Here is a 24,488-nt window from a genome sequence, read left to right as displayed (position 1 = left end):
ACTACTACTGTATTGTTTACTTTATACATTGTTGCTTTGTTTACAACCGGTGCAAAGTATTGTCACACTTTTACAGTTAATTCACAGCTGTACTATTCTGGGTTTGAGACATATCAGTATTATCCTTATCTGTCAATGTCACAGTTTTCTAAACCTGCTGTTCCTTCTATATGATCCTCTGTCTCACTACATTCTCCATGCCTTTCCCTCCCTGCTTTTATCTGCCTTTTTCTTTGTGTCTGTCCAAGATGTCTCCTATATTTGCCTCAGCCATTCATTTTCACCATCTCTTTCCCTTCCTTTTCTCTCATTCTTTGCTTCCATTCCTGTTTTCACAACTATTTGAGCTTTTATCTTTTGCCACCTTCTCTTTGCTCTATTCATCCCTTCTTTACCTGATCCTAAAGATTTAGTTCTTCATTGTGAACAGAATCAAACACCTTAGTTATTAGTTATTTACAATAAAATAACCGTAAAGTCAGTAATTTCCATTTTCCAGGTCTTAGTTTAAAAAAAAGAAACATGAATATGTGAGTGATAATTGATACTTATGTTGAATGTTCAAATTAAACTACGATTGAAAGTCTTTGTTGTCTGAGTCTGAAATTAATGTTTAACTGCAAATCTCAATTTGTGAAAGAAGAACTCCCACATTATTTGTCCCAGCAGTATTGATTGAGGACTAGGACTGTGGCGATAGGTGTGGCAATGCGAGACTAATCGAGGACCAATGTGTTTAAGTCTCATAATTTATTTGTCAAAGCAGGTTGCAAAACCACACCTATGTGTCGTCTATGTCCCAATATGTTGTATTGTTATTTTGTACCATCAAAACATTCTGCAAAAGCTACATTTTGATTATGACCCTTATAATTTACAGTTTGGTTGAAATACAAAGCTTTTCCAAAAATATTCACTTTAACTACTTTTAAGGCACTTGACACACTTTCAATAACGCTGCTGTACTGTTAGTGCCCTGGTGGCAACAAGCCTGAATTCACAAGCCAAGTCAGGACTCCCATCACCTGTCATTTTATAATATTTTGTTGTTGCAGCCATGTCTTCCCCATATTTGTATCATCAAATGAGTGAAAAAGCACCCCCTGGGTTGTAACAGCCTGTAAATGGCAGTCCGTGTGGTCAAACATGATATTGCAACCGAACCGAAGCCAACAGAAGGGAAGCCAACAGGTGAAGTTGATTAAAACATCTGAGTAGGCTATCAAGTCAATCAGTTGTGCGGGCCACGGCTACTGTGGAACGGTGTGTGGGACATGTATCTGAGGTCTCTGGGAAAGAAACTCTGAAGTGAATTGTGAAGCCAGTCATATTCTGACCTCACAGCAAACACAAGAAAGTTTAACTTACCTTATTTACAATGAAACAGCCGGGAGAGTCTGCTTGTTTTCCCGCATTGCTAGTAGGCTCGTTTGAGATGAGCCAGATCTGCGCAGAATCGATCACCGGCCGATCGCCCGCCCAATGCATGCCGGTTAGATTTGTGTCCGACTTGATCCCAACTTGCTCTGACGTCATGCACACGTGGGCAACGGTAATCTCACGAGACCAAGGCGGCCGCAGTTCTGAGACGCAGGCAGCGCAGTTGCTTTTTAACCAAAGAACTTCTAATATAGGAAGAAGTTCCACTCCCTCGTTACTTCCGGCTTCTGAACTGGTTGCAGTTCCACCAGAGTTCCATATAGGGGGCGCTCACAGGCCAGTGCAGAATGAATGGGACTCTATGGAGATATACCCCTCAAAATCCACTTTTCTCAGGATATAATTTTTTGTCTAGTAATTTGAATGTTGCATTCGAAAGGGGAGGCTAAGAAAATACACACTGCTGTGTGTTAGATATTTTTAAAGTCGCTTTTTTGTTCTAAAAAGCCTTTTAAAATGTCAATGACGTCATACACATATACGGCCAGAGATCCTGCTTTACAGCAAGCTCTGAGTCACTTCCTTTGTTCTCTCGAGGCATCGACAACACAGCTAACAGGTTCGGCTCTCCCTGTTAATACATGTGCTAGAAAGAGGTTTGCTAATGTTTTAAAGACCACACCGAAATATTCACTCTGATATTCAGGCTCTGCTTCGGATGCCGTCAAGCGGGATCTCCGATCGTAATCACTCCTTCACTGACCAATCAGCATTCATTAGCAGAATGCTAGCGTGTTATGGGCTACAACGACTCACCCTGTAAGAAAACTAAAGGACATAAGTACTCGTTCATTCAACTTTCGACCTATAACCCATGTTGAACTTGCAAAAACTACAATCAAATCGGAGGTTTCTCAACGACAATCAGGCGAAAGAGACAAATTTAGCCGTCTAGCTCCATAGAGTCCTATTCATTTTGCACTGGACCGCGATCACCCCCAGTGGAACTCTGGTGGAACTGCAACCAAAATCCGGTACAATGGGGCTGGATAGGGAGTGGAATGGCTTTCTGTAGACAGGCTTTGTTTCCACCAACTGCAAGAGCCAGGCGGACGCAGGCGGACCCAGTGCATGCTGGGAAACGCCGGCCTCTCAGCTGATCGAACAGCTGATTGGCTCAGAATCGACTCAACATGATGATGTTTTATATAAACTTTTTATTGATTTTGAATCAGAGGGATTTTAACTGTGATTTGTCTGATTTAAAAGCTTATTCCGTACAGAACACATGTTGTGTGGCTGATAGTTATGTTTAGAAGTCAGAGAGACTAAATCTGTTCAGATTACAGATTATCTACAGTGTGTTGTTAATTAAAATCAGCAACAGATTGCAGGTAGAGAATTTTGACAGCTACTCTGTCATAATAAAATCAACTGGAGACTGTGTAGGAGCTGATATATGGGTCTGATAACATTTTATTAAATCGGAATCGGACCACAGTGTTTGTGTCACTTCCTGTTCAGCCTGAAGGCTGCTGGAATCAGCTGGAAAACTGTCCGACTTGAGAGCAGATTTTTGTCACCTGCTCTCGTCTACTTTACAGGCGAGGCGCAGTTCATCTCGAACAAGCCTAATATATCAGTTCCATGTTTTTGTAAGATCAGCTGGCTAGCAGCGATGGAGTTGCGTCAACAAACAACAATAAGACAGGGATATTTAAAGGAGAACTCCGGGCAAATTTTACGTTAATCTTGATCGCTATATGTATGTGAGTACTGTCGATACCAAAAAAAAAACGAGCCGAATCGGTGCTAGCAATACGGAGCTGCTGCAGCTAATGCCCAGAGCTCACTTTGCTAAAACGGCAATTATGGGGGCATAAGATAAATAGTGCCTTTGTGCCTCTTAACAGACATAAAATGCAATTAAAATGTCTGTGCAACATGAACAGGGATCTTACCTGACAACAAGATGTGTATTCAACTCAGACATCCTGCCGTTAGCTTGCCCTGCTAGCTGCTAGCTTCTGTCCGGGAGTGTGTTCAGTCCGGTTCAGCCAGGCTTCTGTGGTAATCATCACGCAGCAGTTCCGTGTGTATTTGTAGCTCATCTATTGTGTGTGACATGGAGCTGGTGTTGGTGAGTAGGAGTCTTTGCAGTGGCGAACTGTGTGGTAGTTTCCTTAGCCGGGCTAGCAGGCCCATCCGGCACCCTTGCCTCTGCTTCCTCCCCGCCTTCCTCGCCTCCCGTGGCCGACAACAACCAATGAGCGCGGGTGGTCTGGTGGATGTCCTCTGGAGGACAAGTCATGCCTGATTGCTGAGATGTACATGTTCTTATGGAACGCAGCGCAGACGCGCCTGGTGAAATCTAGGGGTGAGAGTATTCACACGCCCTTTGCCTAGCTAGACTATTAATGGAGTAGGCCAGGCTCTGACTGGTCTGACCTTGAACTTTTGTGCCTTCTGGTTTTACTTAAAGCTAAGGAGAGAGTTGACAGAAATTCAAAGTTAGGCTACTCAGTTTAGATGAGAGTTCTCGTTCATTGGTCGAGGCAGTCTCTTCTTTAAATTGTCGACGACAAAAACAACCACAGCAGAGGTAAGCATTTGGGGACTACTACATAGAATATACAAACAAGATTTGATTACTTTAGAGTTTGCTTCGCCCCACAAAATTATGCAATATACGTATTAAGGAACCAGAATGTATGAAGCAGTTGCCGAATGTAAACAATTTTATTTTGCAACGTATTAAAAATAACTTAACAAATAAATAGATAGCCTATGCCAAGAACTTTAACATTGCTTCTTTTTGTGACAAAATATTTTAAATATTTTATACTGACCTCTATTCTGTGCGGTAGATACCGGACACCGGTGCCATATTAGCATCAGATTTTAACATGCACCGTTAATGTGAACAGAAAATTGTGTTCGCAGTCGCACAACAGCTGAAATGTTGTGTTGCGCACAAACGTAGTGTTTAAACTTTACGTAGACAGGCAAATAAATGATTGACTTCTTTTGAAGTCTGGGCACCGTGAATGTCTGTATCAAACTTTCAATTTTGGCAGAACCTAACATTTGATTAGAATTTTTTTAAAGAAACATTCAAAAATGACTTATTTTTCAAATGCTAATATGAAGCAGCAGGGGAGGTGGAGGGAATTACATTTCATTAAAGCAGGTAGTGGTGAAGCAGCAAGGGTGCTCAGCATTAGTGTATGCAGACAGAATGAGTCTAGTGTTCGACATAGGTTGTGGTCATAGAAAATGTGAGGGAGGGGAATTCACACGCCAAAGAACCAAACTCTATAAAAGATTCAACAGGTTCCAGATACAGTACTTCGTTGCCACTGAGCCGTGTCTGTGATACAGGTAAATACACTTCACTTTTTATGACCTGTGTTATGGGTAAGACAATTTTATTGCGTAACAGTAAATGGCAAAATAACAAATACTATGTTTATGTTTGTTTTTTTTGCAGAGGAACTAATAATAAGAAAAAGGAAGTCAGCATCACGTTTCTACTTTTAGAAGCTTTTCATCTATTTATACACCGCCTTTAATATCACAGTGCGGGTAAGTATTCACACAGCGCTTTTATCTTGTGGTTGTGTTTTTTTTGTGGTTTCAGTTTGGACAATTGCCATTCATAGAGCCATGCCACCAGCTACCACCACTGCCCTAAATGTTTTTATTTTTACTGCCTTTTTTCAGCAGGGAATCATGAGGATCCAGTTTGTCTGTTTGCTACTGGTGCTTCTCTCTGCCACTGTACTCTCTCAGGATTCAAAAACCAAACGTCAATACCAGAAGTTCAGAAACCAGCATATCAATGAACAAATGAGTGTCCGTGGTTGTGATGATGTGATTGGAGCACGAAAGATTAACATCAACAAAAAGAAGTGTAAGAAGACCAATACCTTCATCCTATCCAACATCAAACGCGTGAGATCCATCTGTGTGAACAACGGAGAGCCATATGACCAAGATAAAAACATGACCAAAAGCCACGAACACTTTGACATTGTTGTCTGTCGTCTGAAACCAACCAGGCCTGCCAAATGTCATTACAATGGTACAAAACTGAACAAGAAAATTATAATCAAATGTGTAGGAGGCTTTCCTGTGCACTATGATGGAGACATTGGTCACTGTGATTGAACACCTGATGTGTTTACTTACACTTCTTAAATAAACAGTTTGACCGCTTACATTTGTGTATTTGTGTTTTTATAATAGTGTCTTTAACATAATCATAATCATCAGAGTAGTTATGAATATCATTAGAAACTTCATATTAGGGGCAACCTCTAGCTCTCCCAGTAAGAGCGTGCGTCTCATGTAGGCTGAGTTCTTTGCAGCGGCCCAGGTTCGAGTCTGACCTGCGGCCCTTTGCTGCGTGTCATCCCCCATCTCTCTCCCACATTTCCTGTCTATCCAGTGTCACAAATAAAGGGAAAAGCCCCAAAAAATTATCTTAAAAAAAACAAACCTTTATATTATTAATAGTAGTTATAGCAGGAGGTCAGTGTGTTACATAGGACTCATACAGTAGTGGTGCTTATGTCGCACACACTTTTTTTGTATATTTGTCTGCCACAACAGTCAGATCTTTTGTTTTTCCCATGAGCTCAAATCAAACGAGTGCATTCATAAACAATTCATCAGAATGTTGTCAGTATCATTTACTGTTTACAAAAATGTAGATATGACATTAGCATAAAGTAAAGTGTTACCCATTCTAGTGTCACAGCACTGTGTAAAAAGTGATGTGCACAACAGCCTGGGAAACGAGCAAAGCCACATGCAGCAGCAGCACAAAAGCTGTGGCTGGCCAATTTTTTGCACCTGACCAACACCAGGACTAATTACTCAGAACAGACCTGACCTATATTGCACAGGATGCTGGAGGTTAGAAGTGCAAAAAAGGTCTAAGATAAGTTCTTAAATTGTGGTTGTGGCCCAGGTTGTTACAAACTGCTGCATGAAGAGACCCCCTAAGTGGGCTAAACGAAACTCTAAAGAACCATACAAACCAATCCAAAAAATTCTTCTTGAATTCTATTTCTTGCCTCAACATCATTTTACTGACCTTTGTTTTCTCTTGGTCCACTGATGCTGCATGCTCATCAGTTGTGCCGTACTGAAGTAGAACCTCTTCCCCAATGCCTGTCAGCATCTTTTAGGTCCAGCATTGTCCGTTTGGATGTTCTTTAGCTTCTCCCTCACTGCAAAGAAAGACACTTTTCTACCACAACTGTCAGATCTGTTATGTCTCCCTTAGGTTTAATTAGACACATTCAGAAACTATTTTTACTGCCACTGTATTAGACTATTGTTTAAATCATTTTTTTTAGCAAATTGAATAACTAAGCACATGGAGGGCTTTTTATGTAGATATATCAGGTGTTTGAAAAATGTAAATAAATTATTGAAATAAACGGAAATCCGACTGCAAAGTTCTATCTTTCTTGTCACAGCACTGTAAAAAAAAGTGAACTGCCTTGGAAACATACAGTACAGCAAAGCCACATGCAGCAGCTCAGCAGACAGGCAAAGGCTGCTGGCCATTTAGGGCTAAGACGAATTAGGTTAGAGATGCAGAAAAAGAAGAGCTACAAGACTAGTTTCACCAGTTTACTTGATTATTTTAGTTTTTGCTTTGCTGTTATTCAATATGTGCTGTTCATAATACAAATCATTGTATAAGAGTAGCAGGGCGCCATCTGGTGGTAGTACCCTCAATAGATCTTGAAAGCAACAAGATTTCCCTGGATTGTTTCATTTTTCAACAAACATTTCTTTTTTTTGAAAAATGCTAATAATCAGATAATTTCACAATGATAGTGGAGGGCATTGTGCAGATAAATGGGTCACTTTAATTTGGTGAAATCCCCTCAGCAGTAAAACATGCATTTTCTATTGTAACATTGTGATGAAAAAAGGAATGACAACTGAATAATATATCTCCTCTCAAGAGCAGACATCACAAAGTCCTTCACAACAGAAAACAATAGCAAGTAAAACAGAACAAAAGACAGGAAATGCAGACATCAAGCTAAAAACATAAAAGACAAAAAAATGACCCTTACAAATAAAATGTGAATCATTTTTATGAACCTGTTTTCTTTATCCTCCTTTGTTAAATCATGAGCACCTGTTTCCCACCAAAAGATGGCAGCAGTGTAAAGAGAGATGAAGAGGGGACGACAGTATTTGTATCAAGTGTTTTATAAACAAAATGGATACACAGGCTATCAAAGCTGGAAGGTCAGAAAGTAGCTACCAGAGTTAACATGGGAGATAAAATAATGTTATTATTAATAATAATAATAATAATAATAATAATAATAATAATAAGTTTATTTAATATAGCACCTTTTTACAGAAAAAGTCACAGTGCCTGTAACAAGTGCTTCACATGATAAACATTTGTTAAAAATACATTAGGATCCAAATAGTAAATAAGCAAGCAAAAATAAATGTAAGTAAAAGATTAAAGCCCAAAGTTACAAACATGAGACTAAAGCGAGTTGAAACAAGTGTGTCTTCAGCTGCTTTTTAAAAGCATCAACCGAGACTGCAGAACGTAACTTAATAGGAAGGGCGTTCCACAGAGTCGGAGCCACCACCTCAAAGGAACGGTCAGGCAGCCCAAGGCAACAGATATCCAGCATAAATGAGTGAAATCCGGTGGATTTTCCAGCGGCAACGGAGCAATCCCGGAAGTGGAACGTCAAGAATAAAGACTAGTGGGAACCAAACTGCACACCCTTTAGGTGCACAGTTGTACCCTTGTAATGGTGCTCTTTTCTCTATGCAGTTAAACCCATTCTGCCCAAAACCTCATAACTATTAACTGCATGTTGTGGTTAGGGAGAATTTAACTTTTTTGCAAATATGTATTTTGTGGTGATATCTAGGTGCCTTTTCAAACATTCGGAGAACATGTTTTAGATAATTGGAACAGCATTGCAGCAGAAGATATTTAATTGATTGAAGTTTTTAGAAGTTCTATCAGGTTAACATGATTACATTGTTATTGATGACTTTTTTGAACTAGAATCATATGCCTACATGACATGAGATGTCAAAAATGATGCTGCTTGTGATGTCACGTGTGCAGGATTGACAGATGTAGTCAAATTCTAGAGGTTGTGTTGTTGCTAATGCTCTCAAATGTCACTAAAATGTTCTCAAAACAGAAAAGAAACATTCCCCTCCCACTGTGATGCTGGGCCAAGAAATCAAAGTTCAAAACAAATTCTATAAATGATTTAGCAGTTTACACAGACATCACTGTCACTGTGTTCGCGATTCAGGTAAATATGCTTTTTATGACATAGTAGGGTATAATTTGCTTAAGACAAACTTGTTGACTAAAAACATATCTATTAATTGATTACTTACTCTGTTTCAGCTGCAAGGACTAAACAAAAATTACTGTTAACCATTCTACATTATATTCAAAAGGTTTGTTTTATTCTTACTCTCTTTGTTATCCAGCTGTCAATAAGAGTTTACAAAGGGCTTTTTACAGATTTCTCTGCAGGTCTGCAACACATAAAATAAAATAAAAAAATGTATAAGGCCTAATTTTTAGCAGTATTCCACTACTTTCATATTTCACACTATTTCTATGCATTTCTTCAGAAGTCGTAAAGTTCCAAAATGATGGTCCAATATTTAAAAACAATATTTTTTATGGGACTTCAGAGGTCCATAGATTTCATTTTTTACAGCTCTTGTCAAGTGTTGTCAAGCAAAATATAATTTAGCAGTGGTAATGCTACAACACCCACAGCCTCATTGCATATGGGAGACAATAATAATAGCTTAAATATTGCAGTACAGTATATTGCATAGTTGGCTATGCTGCAATACATTCTCTAATAAAACATTTTCCCACATTTTCTTTACCAGGGAATAATGAGGACCCAGTTGGCTTGTTTGCTGCTGCTTTCTGCTACTGTGCTCTCTCAGGATGTTTCTTCTCGTTACAAAAAGTTTATAGTCCAGCATATCAAAGGGCAGATGAGTGCTACCAGATGTGACCATGAAATACGAAGTAGAGACATCACCAAAACCAACAGCAATGAGTGTAAGGAGACCAATACCTTCATCCAGGCCAGCACCAACCTAGTTAAAACCATTTGTGGCCGTGCAGGAGAGCCATATGGTGAGATGACCAAAAGCCTCCAACCTTTCAGCATCGTTGTCTGTACACTGAAAAACCAGCAGGCCAGGCATCCTCACTGTCAGTACCGTGGTCAAGCTCGTACCAGGAGAATTGCGATCAAATGCGAACAAGGCTTTCCTGTGCACTTCGAAAGAGACATAATACACTTTGAAAACTGATTTAACAGTAGCTGTGTCTCTTGTCAAATAAAATACATTTGACATCTTACAGCTGTGTTTTTTTTTTAATACTGTCATGCAATAATTTACAGTGTAGTTGTGAATAACAGCTCATTAACAATGTTTATATTGGTCATTTACCTTTTTCTATAAGCCACAGCAACAACAACAAAAAATTTAGGAGCGACTTTAAAGGTTAGTCTCTCTTTACTACACGTTTGATCAGTTATCACTAATAAGATCCTCTGTATATACAATTCACCTCTGTGACATGAACAAGGTATTTTTAATGTAACTATTTTATCTTTTTTTATTTAAGTATTGCAAGGGAGGGTTAAAATAGACTATGAGGAAAAAGAAAAACTTTATTGCAGCCTAACCCTGCAATAATCGTTCCTTGAACTGTGACACAGCCAAAGCGCATTATTATTTTGTTGTCCGATCATACTGTGATTAGAGGAATGTTGACAGTCCATTGGGTTCAAGGCTTCTCCAAAATTGAAACTGAACTGTGATCAACAAACATTTAAATCAGTTTGAATGAACCTTCTGCCTTCCCTCTCTAATTATTTAGCATTTGCTTCCTGCCAAAAGATGGCAGCACTATGAAGTGATGGAACCATTTGTGTTTATTATAAAGTCATCAAAGTCCAGAAAGAAATTGCCAGAGTCAACAGGGGTATGGGAAGATAATTACTTAGTGTTTTATCCAAGCTCCTACTACAACAGAGCCTCCACAGTGAAACAGTATGCAATTTGCCAAATTTAGACACTTCATTTTTTCTCATTATACTATCATACTAAATGTTCCAAAACATGAAAAACTCTTTAGTGTCTTACAGTACATCATCTAATCAATCAAACTATTCAATTATCCTTTGTAGGCAACATAGTAAATATGACATGTAATACACCTGATTTTACAAATTGCTCCATTAAACAATTGACCAGCAAAGATGTGCTGTGGGAGACCGGGGGCTGTAAAAAGTTAAATAAAAAAGCATGTTACATCCTTGGCTGTAGTGATACAGTCTCTCTCCCTGTCAGCATTAGCTCGCTCTACCTGGACTAGTAACGTATCAGCATGCTGTAAGGTCGTGCTCGGCGCCTCGGCTTGGACACAGCGGCCTCGAGCGACAGAGAGAGGCGTTAACGTGGAGCGCTATCACACTTTCCTTTTCTCCCCTCATTGGACTAAGTTTGGGGACACTACTGTGTGCGTGCATCAATAAGTAAGTCTGATGTCCTGTGGGTACGGGACAATGTTATCTAGGATCATGAATGTACGTTAGCAACAGTAGGCTAATTCACGAATGTGCTATTTTACGTGTGAGCTAATGCGCATCTGTTCCGATTCGATATCACGATGCATCACCTCCTCATTATTTTTTGCTACACATGGTTTTCAAAAAAGCAGCGACCGGAAAATCAACAAGTAACATCAATAGGCAATAATCGATTATAGTCTGTCACTGCATCGATGCAGAATCGTCCACGACTGCATCGCGATGCATTGATGCAATGATTCATTTCAACACCCCTAGTGTATATGTCACAGCTGGCCCTGTGGAAAATAAACCGCACACCTTCTAGGTTCACTATTTTACATTTAAGCCAAACTAAAGGGAATATTTCAGTTTTTGATATATAAGTTTCAATCCAAGTCAGATATTGTCTTCACATTTATCATATAGCCTATCTTGGATGTTGCAGGCCCATTGGACTTTTTAACCTGTCTCTATTTTAACCTTGTTTGACCTGCAGTGCACTAACCATAAGAATACAACTGCCCATGACATAACCTGACTCATAATAAATAAAAACTCATTCTGGTTTCAAACTGTCTTCCCTGCCTACTACTCTAAAGGAGGATAGAGTTTCAGTTTTCTTTTCTGATAAACTGAAACTCATAAATTGACAAAACAGGCTTCTTGCATTGGGTAAAAGGTCTAAGGGGCAAATCTTATGAACATTATCACATTTCAGTGCGTCATTTTGTTTCTTTTTTATTTCTTTTCATACCCCACTTTTGTGTATGTTAATTAAAGCGATGAATCATGCGTTTTTATGACACGCAATGTCAAAACCACTCTGCTGGTGCTGTCATGTTTGCAGATTAGAAATACTTGGTTGAGATAGTTTCAACTTTGGGACACTGCAAACCAACACGACAGACCAATCAGATTGTTTTGAATCTGTTACTTCCCGTTTGGTACTTGCGTTAAGACCTATGGTTAAGATTAATCATCCTGTGGTACGATCTGAATTAACTGCAGTCTCAAGTGGATTAACCTGAAAATGCTGATCCTATTTTGTGTAGCTTTCTTCACAATGGGGCGTAAGTATGTGTACAAAATTCAGTTTAACCTTGTTAAGTTTCAATTATTGTCACCTTCTTATGGTAACTTTGGTAAATGTATCATATTCAATTTGCTTTACAGGATGCACAGACGACAAAAGTTTTGTGACAAAGACTGTTTGTGTTGGAGAAGATGTGACTCTAACATGTAGCCGCCCGTCTGGATTGTCAGGATACTTATTTTGGATCAGAGTTGTTGCTGGAAACTTTCCTGAAATGTTAGGAGCCACTTATACATTTGATAATGCCTACGTTAATAAAACTCCTCGCATTACAGCAAAACAAGAGCCTGGGACATTTGTTCTACATATTACCAAAACAGAGCTGAGTGATACTGCATTTTACTACTGTGAACAAGTGGTTGAACTACAAACAACATTTCTGAATAAAACATCTCTGAAAGTGAAAGGTAAATAGAGCCATATTTACCTTGTTCATACCCAATATTTAATTTCCAACTTAAGTTATGAACACCGAAGCTTACTGTAACAAACTCTTTTATATTGAAGGTTGGTGGCATCATTTGGTTTCATTCCCTAACTTTGAATAAGTACTGAATATTTACTTGAGTAGTTACCAAAAAATGTTATTATATCATGGAAATTTACATTGTTTTTCTCATTTCCCAGCACCAGAACCTGATATCACTGCTGTCATTCAAGACTTTCCATCTGATCCAGTCCGCCCAGGAGACTCAGTGACTCTTCAGTGTTCAGTCCTCTCGGACTCAGAGAACAAAACATGTCAGAGTGAACACAGTGTGTTCTGGTTCAGAGCCGGATCAAGTGACTTTCATCCCAGTTTAATATACGCTCACAAAAACCGTGGTGATGAATGTGAGAAGAGTCCTGAGGCTTACTCTCCACAGAAATGTGTTTACAACTTCTCTAAAATCGTCAGCTCCTCTGATGCCGGGACTTATTACTGTGCTGTGGCCACATGTGGGGAGATATTATTGGGAAATGGAACAAAACTGGACATTGAAGGTAACCGCCATTTTGCATATTTAATCTATTAGAAGTCAAGCTAAATCCTTAAAGATCATTTTCAAGTAAAAATTTATCAGTTTAACTCTTGTTAAACAAAGATTAATGATATACTTAACTTTTACAGTTTAACTCTTTTTCTCATTTCAGCAGCCAACATGTCATCTGGCGATTGTCAGCGGGCCAATATAATTCTGTCTCTGTTGTGTACTGCTTTGGCTACAAGTTTGACTCTTGCGGCCTTACTGGTATACACCATCAAGAAAAAAAAGTTCAATTGTTGTAATGGTAATAAAACTTAATTCACTCTATCACACATTGATTTAGTTGATTTTACTCAAATATTAGTGCAACGTCTCTTTGGTCTATACATCGTTGATTATTAAAATATGATAAAATCCTGTGTATCCTTATTCTTCAAAGTTTGTCATGTTATATTTCAGCTGCTGCTGTGGTCCTGCAAACAAATGCAACATCTACTGGTGAACAACAAAGTCAGCAAGTGAGTAATTTTAAAGATGTTTAGTTGGTACGTTCATGTTGACGGCTTCCATCTAATAATGTTTTGCATGTATTTTTACAGACAGATGAAGACTCATTGGTTTATTCTGTGCCAAACTTCACCAGAGGGAAAGCTGGCAGGAGTGTCAGGAGAGATGCAATGACAGTCGAGGGAGAGAGCATCTACACTGATGTCAGGGTTTTGGGGTAGGAACAGCCACATATACACCGTAGGTCCTAATGCTTGAATGGTACAGCCTGTGGCAGATATTTAGCAGCATAAAATGTCCTGTTATATGGCAAATATTTTCTCTGTAGTGACATAAAAATTCCAGTTAATGTATATGTTTAAACCAGATCTTTATGTCTGTTGACTTTTGTTTTATTTTTTTTATCTTATATTTTAAGTCAATATGGATATACTGTATATGATACACTGATGGGCTTTTTTGCAAGGTTAAATTAGAAGTGTTTCCTATGCGTTCTGTCTCTTCTTTATGTCATAGAAAGTTTAACCTTTAATGTGGAAAATTTATTTTTAAGCTTTGTATGTCACAAAAGGCAAAATGAGAACATTCTTGGACAAATAACTGACAATGACTGGATTAAAGAATTGATCCCTTACTTGACTTTTTCCATTTTAGGTTACTTTATATTTCTACTCCACTACATTTTAGAGTCAAATACTGTACTTCTTACTCCATTACATTTATTATCTGGCGTAACTGAAGCTGTTCACGTTTACTTTTAGTTAACTGTTTCAGTTACTTTGCAGATACTGTTTACTAACACAAAATGTAACCAACTAATCAATGATGATGTATTATTATAGATGTAGCTACCCAGCAGATTAAATTAATATTAGTTATACCTTTTACAAGCTGCAACATAAGTGATGCTTACACATAAATGTATCAATATTTATAACCCAATGATGTAATGGGTATCATTCTGACAAAGGCCATTCTGCATAATGAGTATGTGTAAGTATATTTTAATGCTAATACTTGTGTACTTTTACTTAAGTATAGTTTTGTATGTAGGGCTTTGTATGAGTATTTCTCCTCTGTGGTATTGTTACTTAAAGTACAGTACGATCTGAGTACTTCCACCACTGCAAAAGCCACTACAATTTCTAAAAAATCCACAAGGGCTTTCACACCAAATCTGTTTGGCTTTTCACCACATCCCCCAATGGCAGGATAACATGCCCAACAAATCCAACAACAACAACAGAAAAGGTTGTGTATCAGTCCGACCAGTGAGCATTTCCTCATCTGCCACCTCTATGGTTAAAGTTTAAGTTTTAGCAACAATAACTTTGTTAATGTCAAGATTATGGTTAAAATAAACGTGTGCTCTCTGTGTCAAAAATCACTTTATATGGCCAACGATCCATCCTAATAAGTCACTGTTACATCTGATGTCACTTCTACATGTTACTTCTGCCTGTCATGATTTGCACAACCACAAGACAGCGCTTGTCAGAAAAGATTTCAGAGTTTCCCAATAATAGGTTCTACTTGGGCGCCTCGTCCAGCTAGATTGTGAGCTGCCCATGTAGATAAAATCCAAATTACTTTTTAATCAACAATGTATTTTTTTTCCAGTGCACACAAACCAGTGGCCTCTAGCCCCTCCCCCCAAGCGTCAAGGCTTCACTTTAGGCTCAGAGGCTATCGTTAGTAGTAGCATACTGCTGGTGGTCTTCCCGTGGGATTAACTGTACTAATAAACCGTAGAAACGCTGCATCCACACCGCTGTGAAAGCTCCCCTGAGATCGTTTTCCAGAGTCTGGTTGTTCACCTTCTCCGTGGCAGTCTGCTCCACCGCATATCTTTATGATGGAGTTAACTGGAGCTAACCTGAGCTAACTGCTAAACGGCGCTAATCGTTGTTAACCGAATCTTCAGATCTCGTTCCCCATGCCCATATTCATTAACTGTATTTATACCATGGTCTGGGTGAATACTCGATTCTGATTGGCTGCAGGGTGTCCATTAAAAAGTGATAGAGGACACCTACTAAATGAGTTCGGTGAAACTGACTGTTTACTGTTCTAAATGAATGCGCTACATTAAATCAATAAGGAAATGTGGATTTATTATTTCCAACTCGTCCTCTGAACACCACATGATGGCGCTAAAACACACAGGCTGCAAGAAGTAAGTTATACTGGCCCTCTGAACTGACTTTGTTTCGTAGAGAATAACGTTATCTCACATATCTCAGCTCGCGCTGTTCAGGCTGCTTGCCCCCTACAGCGACAGACAACGTTACACATCGCGGATCAAATTCTTCGTAAAAGTCGTTATATTTGTTTTGGGGACAATGAGATGGCTGATAGCTAGCTTGTCTTGTTGTTCAACATGCTGTCAAATTATTTTTACTGATTGCCAACTGTACACAATGTTATTGACTTTGGATCTTGCTAGCATAGCGTTAGCTTTCGCTCCTAAGCTGAAGGGTTCTATCAGCTGAGCGGACTATATAAATATCTCCGGTTGCTAAGGGAGGCAAGTCGTATCTAAGGTTCTTCCTAATTACTGGTGGAGAGAACAACATTTGCATTGCAGAAGAACCTGATGGATGGGAATGATTGTTCCAGGTATTAGTCAAACCGTCAGGCGTAACCAGGGAAACGGAGTTATTGTTTGGATAAACTTTAGATTTTGATTGTAAAACTAATTAAAATATGAACTAATGTTTTAAAAATGTGTTATTTGGCAAGTGACCATGGTATAAGCGGGTTAATGCCCTTCGAGGTGTCCATTGTCAGGTATTAATGGACTTCGCCGTCGTCCATTAATACCTGACAATGGACACCTTGTCGGGCATTAACCCTTACTTATTGAATCTAACCCGAATCAAACCCATCATTTTATTAAATTGGCTGTAAAGTTTTAAATTACAACTCAGAGTTGTTTGAATGACAGAAATCTGTTCAGATCAGTCCTTCCAGAAAAACGCGGAGTTTTTTTGTGATTGTTGCGGGCAAAAATCCTTGATTATGCGGCACGTTTTCTTAAAAAATGTGATGGAATATGCGGGATATTTATGCAATTTAATGCGATGGAAATTGCGGGAACTTGCAAAAAATGTGGGAACTTGCAAAAATTGCGGTTTGATGAAAAAGAGAAGAAAAAGTGATTCCCCCAACACCCTGCTTTTTTTAAACTTAATTTCCAAAAATAGTTTACAGATATTCAGTCATTGCAATAAGTAAACAAATAAGATACAAAAATATATACAAATAATATAATATTAAAGTAAAAATAAATTAGGCTAAACAGAGGGAAATAAAAGATACAAAAGAGACAGACTTTCAAAAATCGTTAATAATATAGACAGCAGGAGCACTTAAACAAAGAAATTTGAGTAGACATCAGATATTAAGATAGCTTTCTTATTGGATACCAACTTAAGAGACTCAAAGTACATGTCAAATTCAACCTCCAACACCTGCTTTTCGCATTGACATATATAAAAGGCTTTTCGATGATGTTCACGGCGCGTAATTACGTCACTTCATAATGTTACCATGGCAACAGGGGAAAATGGCTGCTCTTGTGTGAAGTAAATGCAACATTTTTTCAACTTTCTGCTAAGATATACGTGACTTTTTTGCAACGAAAATGCGGGGATAATGAAATCATGCAAGCACCGCATATTTTGCGCGGAAATCAGCAATTTATGCGGCGAAAGTGCGGCATATTTGAAAAAATGCAGCCCCCGCATTAATATGCGGACTTTGGCTGATTATGCATTGAATTATGCGATCGCATAATCGCGTTTTTCTGGAGGGACTGTCAGATGAGATCTTAATGAGTACAACACGGGACATGTGCAGTACAAAACAGTATGTTTAGGATCCCCAAAACAATTCAAAAACGAACAATGATCTAACAAACAAAATGAACAAGAATTAACTTCTCTTCATGTTATATGATTTAACGGAAGTTGAGACAGTGTTGAAATGTATATAAGGTTTTAAGGTTAAGTTTTTATATAACATTTGGGCTCTGGGTAATCAGGTATTTTATCTGCTGAACCATAACATTTGACAAACCAACCAGATATAATTGACCAAGCACATCAAAGGCTACACTTGATCTGTATCCTTATCCTCTTTTAGTCCAATTTGTTATATGCAGGAAGGCCTTCTCTGCTGGCCAAGATATTGTCAGAATCAGAAAAGTATATATTTTTTATAATTATATATATTAATTTCTAATATATATTTATTTAATAATTTCATATGTATTTTACAAAGTCCGTTCCCACATATCTTTTACCATCATTTCATTGCTACTCTCTCCCTCTGTTGTGCTGCTTCCAGTGCATCTCAAAAATTAGAACTTTTATCCAATCAAATTTGGTAAGTTCAATCGATTACTGCTTGCTTTAGATTGTTGCTGCTAGTGTTAAAAGTTTGAGCAGTGTCAGTGGCCGCTGTGCCCTTGTGTGTGCGTGAGGCATGTGTGTTGACCCCCAGCAGCTTGGCTGGAATTTTTGGGGAAGCCTGTTGATTCCTAATTGTGTTATTTGTGGGTTTTTTTTGTGTGTTTGTGGTTGTTGTATGAGTAAATGTGACTGGTTGTTGTGGGTTTGTTTTTGTTTCTTTGGTAATTACATTCATTTGAACTATATGTGATGCAGCATCCTGCCATATACTGCGTGAAAGTGATGGCTGCAGTCACTGTCTATTCATGTCTCTGCAATAATGCATTAAAACTCTAGGTGTTGAGCCTTGTGTTAAATCACTATTCCACACAACAATATAGTGTCATGGTGAGGTTATTGGTAGGATAGTACTGAAGGCCCAGGTGTAAAATACACGGCCCACCACTGGTTATATGTAAATAGTTATTTCTTTCTAAATTATCTGTTAATGTTATGTAGTCATTGTTTTCAATGAATAGCTTATAAACCTTTGACTAGTTTATTACGAACTGTTATTATGAACCCAGCCATCACATCCTGCGCCACCCACCACCACAAGTAAAATCTTAACCTTTGGGAGACACTGGATTTACTGTAACAAAAAGTTGTTTTAAGCACTTGAACAAATTAATGATGTTGTGTCCCTTGTGGTGCAGCTTACAGGCTGCTTGGAATGCAGTCAAAAATCTCTTGTGCAGACGAAACAACTAAGAAAATTGAAAAAGGAAAGTGTCAGTCCAATTCTAAGAGAAGTCTAATGCAGGTTGTGTGTTAGAAAGGCAACTCTCGGCTGTGGGGATTTTCTTACCAATTCTCAGAAAACAAAAATGTCATAAAACAGAGCTGTGTTCTTCTGCTTGGGTCCTACTTCCTACATACAGCCATTTCCTTACTGAAAGTGGGTTATGAAGCAACGTTGTATTTGAAAGCAGCTACTTCCCTCCATCATACTGTGATACAATACACCTTGTCCAGACTGAAATATCACAACGGCTATCTGATGGATTGTCTTGAGATTTTGTTTCCCTGAGGGTTACTCATAATAACTTGATTAGCTAGATTTTCATATCTTTTTCTTATTTTGCTGTCTTGACAACTATTAAATTGATTTCCGTGAAATATGAAATAGAAATTCATCGTCCCCAGAGGATGAATCCTAACAACTTTAGTGATCCCCTGACTTGGTGGAATGGTTCAACATTTGATAGACATTCATTGTTGAATCCTTGAGATCCTTGAATCCTAATAGCTTTGGTAATCTCCCTGACGTTTCATCTAGAACCATCATCAGGTCAACATTTTCATTTGTGCAATATTTTGGTTTATGATCAAATATCTGCAAAACTAATGGCATTCCTCAGCCTCAGCTGTATGTTGTGTTTAGTGGTAATTAGCAAATGCTAGCATGCTAAAACAGCAAACTAAGATGGTGACCAGATGGTTAACATTAAACCTGCTTAAAATCAGCATGTTAGCATTGTCATTATTCAAATGCTGACCTTAGCCTAAGTACTGCCTCACAGAGCTGCTAGCATGGCCGCAGTCTTGTTTACTTATTTGTGTAATGCTGATGATGCAATATGGATTATTTACCTGTCAGCTCAACTTTCATTTACAATGTGAGTCACTGTAGACCTGGACTGGACAAAAGGCAGCAATATTGAATCAAGAGCATTGCTCTCTCCCATTCAAACGGACCACAAAACCTTGCAGAGATTGAGGTTGCATAAACTGTAAATGTGATAATATAAGGTGGTGGTGCACTTTCTGAAAAACCAACAAAGCTCAAGCGACAACAGTCAATCAGGATGATCATTTTATGGATAACACTGCTTCTTCTCCATCAGGGATGTAAGTGCTCTTTAACTATATCCAAATAATTTATTATTTGAGTGTTTTGTCGGAAAAAGTTTGTTTTTAAATATTTAATTTTAAGTTGTTAGCAAATTATGAACACCTTTCTCTTAATAGTTGTTTCAGAATTAAACAAACTCAAAGCAACTTTATGTATCTAGTTGGAGTTTAATAAATACATTTTCTGTATTTAAATGCATGTAATATAGCATGTTCTTTCTTCATTTGGTAATATCATATTATACATATGGATTATTATTATTATTTTATCTTTTGTAACTTTGTAACCTAGGTTTTGAAACGTGCTATAGAACAAAAACTTGAATTCTTTAATTATTATTATGCAATACAAATGATATACTCTCCATTGTCTTTTAATCCAGATGCACTGATCTCAGTGATCACAGTTCAACTTGGCAAACCTGCAACCTTCACATGTGTTTTACCTGATTCGGAGTATAGCAATACACGAGTCAAGTGGTACAAACAGAGTTTTGGTGATACTCTTACATTAATTGCTACGCTGATGAAAGGCACTGCAAATCCCATTTTTGAACAAGGATTTCCTCCCTCACGATTTAATGCAAACCATACTACAACCAAGAGCTCTCTGACCATTTTGAAGACAATCCAAGAAGATGAGGCATTGTTTCACTGTGCATTCTCTTCCTGGAGTAGGGATCAGTTTAGTGGCACATATCTGTTTTTAAAAGGTAATTCATGTCTGTGTATTGTCACTAGATTAGATGTTCTAACTCTGCTTCCTACATGATGCAGACAACCTTTACAATTTTTCATTTGTATTTTGTAGGAAACACTCAGAGGACATCAAACAATACTGTTGTTCAGCAGCCGACAGTATCTGATCCAGTTCATCCAGGAGACTCTGTCACTCTCCAGTGTTCAGTCCTCTCCGACTCTGAGAAGAAGTCCTGTCCAGGTGAACACAGTGTGCACTGGTTTGGAGTTCGATCACATAAATCTCATCCACACATCATCTACACTGATGAAAATGGACATGATGGATGTGACAAGATATCTGACACTCAGAAGAGTTGTGTTTATCGCTTCTCCAAGAACGTCAGCTCCTCTGATGCCTGGACTTACTACTGTGCTGTAGCCACATGTGGAGAGATATTATTTGGAGATGGAACAAAACTGGACATTGAAGGTAACTGTAACCCATTTTCTCCCTTTTATTGCCACCTTAAGTTCTTTTAAAGTTGAAAAAAATCATCTTTGATAGCATGACTGTATATTCTGTATTGACTTGTTTCAACCCAAGACCTCTTTCCTACACTAATAATAGGAAGGAAAGGAAAAAGGTTCTGTGGGTTTGAACAGTGTTTTGCTGTACATCATACAATAACCCACTGGCAAGTCTGTGTGGCTTAATAGTTTGATAAGGACGTCTGCATCTTTAAGTGTTGATTAGTCTTGATTAGAAGTCAAATGAAATCCGTACAGATCAAGTGTAAGCAAATATTTGTGGAATGTAAAATCCTCTTTTGTGTAAATACATTTTTTATCTACTTTTACTAAATGTCATTTGTGTTTCTTTTTCATGTTTCAGGAACAGGAGCGTGGTCTTTTGGTATTATACAGACAGACAATACATTTCTACTTCTGCTGTGTGCCGTCTTGTCTATAAGTGTGATCGTTATAGCCGTCCTTATTTACGCAAATCACACGCAAAAGTGTGGTTATTGCAATAATAAAGGTAATATGTTACCTCACTGTATCACACATAGGTAATGCTAATATCATTAGTGTTGTGACAAAACAGATTCTAAACTAATGCACTCTTTTTTTTTATCTATTGATTTTGTAGCTTCTGTTTCCCTGCAAGAAAATGTTGCAAAAAGAAATTTAAGGGTAAAATCAATTTATCAAAGAAAGTTATGATTTACATTGATTGGTATTTGTCATCTAACACAATTTGCGATACATTTCCTCAGAGAGATGAAGACGCATGGATTTATTCTGCTGTCGTTTTTACTGTGATGAAAACTGGCAGTGGTGGAACGAGGGATGCAAAAGCAGCAGAGAGAGAGAGGATCTACACCGCAGTCAAGGCTTTTGGGTTGGATTAGCATGGATTAGTGGACTGTTTGTGGCTGTTGATGTTTTTCTGTTAAAGCTAAGGTCTTTTATTATATGTGGATGTTAGGTAATACTGTGCATATGATGGATTTCTTGACTTAATGTTTAGTTCTTATGCTTACGTGCAAAAGTAGTCAATTGAATTAAAACAATGCATTTTGTTCCATTTATGTAACGACTATAAATGCTGTAAAACAGTGCATTGCATCCATTTATACTGCAATCACACTTTCTGTATTTTTCAACTAGGTTTCCTCTGAAAACATTAATTTAACGTAAATATTTCTAAAAAGATCTAAGTTCTACCAAACTTTGTAAGTAATTCTGAATATGATGTGGATCTAATGTAACGTGTAATGTGACTGTGATTTAAGTCACAACTGGAAAGTTCTATTGTTTTCATCATTAAGAGTGGAAGGCAGAGTTATGGTGCTGGTTAATGAACTGTATGACAGGATATGCTGCTGCAGTCATAATGAAAGAACCAAAAAGTTTGGCCTGTGATGTCATTATGCAGCTAGAGACCACAATGCAGGAAGCTTTTATATTTTGTCTGTGTAGGTACATTAAAGGTGGATAAAGTGTCATTTTCTCCTGTTGTTTGACCATTTCAAATTTTGGGTAATTGTTATAAACATGAATCATAATTTTAGCAAACCACGTTGGTGCATAAAACACACTTGATCCATGCCTGTATGACCACAATACACCACGATATGTAAGAGCCATATTCAACTATGATCATTCAATATTTTTTCCTAACCATTTATACTGGTAAATAAAATACTATTCTGACAGTAGTGATATCCAGGGGGGAAAAAAAATCACAAATTCAATTCATACTAATTGTTGGATGTAAAAAGGCAGAAGAGCCTGTAGGGGGCACTAAAAGGACTTGCTTTGTTTTTAAGGAGAAAATCTGCATTGCTGTCATTTTTGTTGGGAAAAAAAGTAGAAGATTTGGAAAGATTCCTGTTTTCATGAAACTAATACATTACCAGAAAATGTATTTATTCCCCTTATTCCATTAAAATGCATTAGTGCAACATATAACCAGATTTTCATACAATAATAATTTTATATGCAGATAATACTGTTCACACACAAATGCCTTAACCCCCAAAGGATGAAGACAGAAGCTGTCAGTTGTTGAAATGCAGTGTAGAGCTAAAAAATAGTTAAAACAGGAGACAACACAATGCCTACACCTAAATTATGTGTTGGGTCCTTTGATGTAAAATATATATTTTTAATAACGGAGTCCATCTGAAAAGATAATATAAACAGCCATTTTTGTCAACAAAACAAACAGATTTCGCTTACTTATAAAATATATTTTACACAGCATTGTGCTGTACTTCAGTGGTACTATTCCCTACAGCACATTTAACAAAGCAACTGACTAGTTTGTATTAGTCATAAGAGGTTTTCTTTTCTGCTTCTGAGTCATTGCGTCTCGAGGCCTGTGGCTGTTTTTAGCATTTATGACTGAAAGAAAAGCAGCCTGGGCTGATCTGCTTTCCTCTTATATTGTATTGATTCATTTAGCTCCCTCTATGAACTAATTTTTCTGTATAATATCTGCTCACAATTATAATGATGACTCAACAGTGTTTGTTGATCTCGTGGGAAAACCCAGCCTCAACTTTGACCACTGACAAAAAATACACTTTCTGCTTTGCCACAAAAGCGATCTGGTGCCATTTAATAAGGGGACACTTTCAGAATGATTTGCAGCCACTTCATATCCTTTTCTATGCAGAGTGACTTCAGTTAGAAAACAATTGTTGCAGTGTATGTGCAGGGCCCTGATCATAGACATGCACACACGTGAGCCTAACTGCAAGACAAATAGCTACTCTGGTTCATGTCTGGTCAAGTATGCCAACATCTAATTGGATGCAGTTTGAAGTGCAATGCGTAAAATGAGTAGCATGGAAGTCACTTTATTAACAGCAAACTCAGGAATTAGATGAGTGTAGTCCAGCTTGGATCTAATAATCATAACCATTTTTCAATTGTTATGGCCAACTCACATATTCTGTCCTGAGGCATTGATGTGCAAATAGTTTATTCATTTCAACTTAAGCTTTTCTCAGTCACCCACTTTGTCAGTCACTTGTGCAACCATTCGCGTTCTTGCATACTGACATTTGTCACAAGATGAACTTGACTTATAGGAAGGGCTTTTTTAACCCTTGTGTTGTCCTTAAAAGTTTTCTTATATCAGAAATATGGGTTTCTTTCAACCAGATTGCCCCAAAATAACATGGATGCTTAGATGTGCTTCACAGGTAACATGAATGATCACTTTCACTGAACTTTGGGTGTTTAATTCCATTTTAAAGCATTTGAAAGAAATGTTTAAAATGGTTTCATACCAGTGTCTTGACTAAACTTTGACATGAACCAGTCTGTGATTCATTCAACATCCTCTGATCTTAACTATTAGTCAAAATAACTCATGATTTCTGCTTTTTTTTAAAACTCAAAT

The 24,488-nt window shown here is 37.9% G+C and overlaps 2 protein-coding genes across 2 annotated transcripts; both read left to right on the top strand.

The window, feature by feature from the left end:
- The first annotated feature begins 12,035 nt into the window (after nt 1-12,035).
- LOC120567283 lies at nt 12,036-13,920 on the top strand. Its single transcript, XM_039814207.1, has 6 exons — nt 12,036-12,085; nt 12,189-12,515; nt 12,736-13,092; nt 13,243-13,380; nt 13,536-13,594; nt 13,676-13,920. The coding sequence occupies exons 1-6, from the start codon at nt 12,046-12,048 to the stop codon at nt 13,802-13,804; spliced, it is 1,050 nt and encodes a 349-aa protein (XP_039670141.1). The 5' UTR covers nt 12,036-12,045; the 3' UTR covers nt 13,805-13,920.
- A 5,870-nt stretch (nt 13,921-19,790) lies between these two features.
- LOC120566373 lies at nt 19,791-22,581 on the top strand. The gene is made up of 6 exons (XM_039812763.1): nt 19,791-19,888; nt 20,275-20,604; nt 20,703-21,062; nt 21,465-21,611; nt 21,723-21,766; nt 21,850-22,581. Exons 1-6 carry the CDS (start codon nt 19,846-19,848, stop codon nt 21,982-21,984), a joined length of 1,059 nt encoding a protein of 352 aa, XP_039668697.1. The 5' UTR covers nt 19,791-19,845; the 3' UTR covers nt 21,985-22,581.
- The last annotated feature ends 1,907 nt before the right edge of the window (nt 22,582-24,488 follow it).

This window comes from Perca fluviatilis, chromosome 10 (genome assembly GCF_010015445.1).
Source record: "Perca fluviatilis chromosome 10, GENO_Pfluv_1.0, whole genome shotgun sequence".
NCBI lineage: Eukaryota > Metazoa > Chordata > Actinopteri > Perciformes > Percidae > Perca > Perca fluviatilis.
This window is presented reverse-complemented; position numbering and strand designations above follow the sequence as displayed.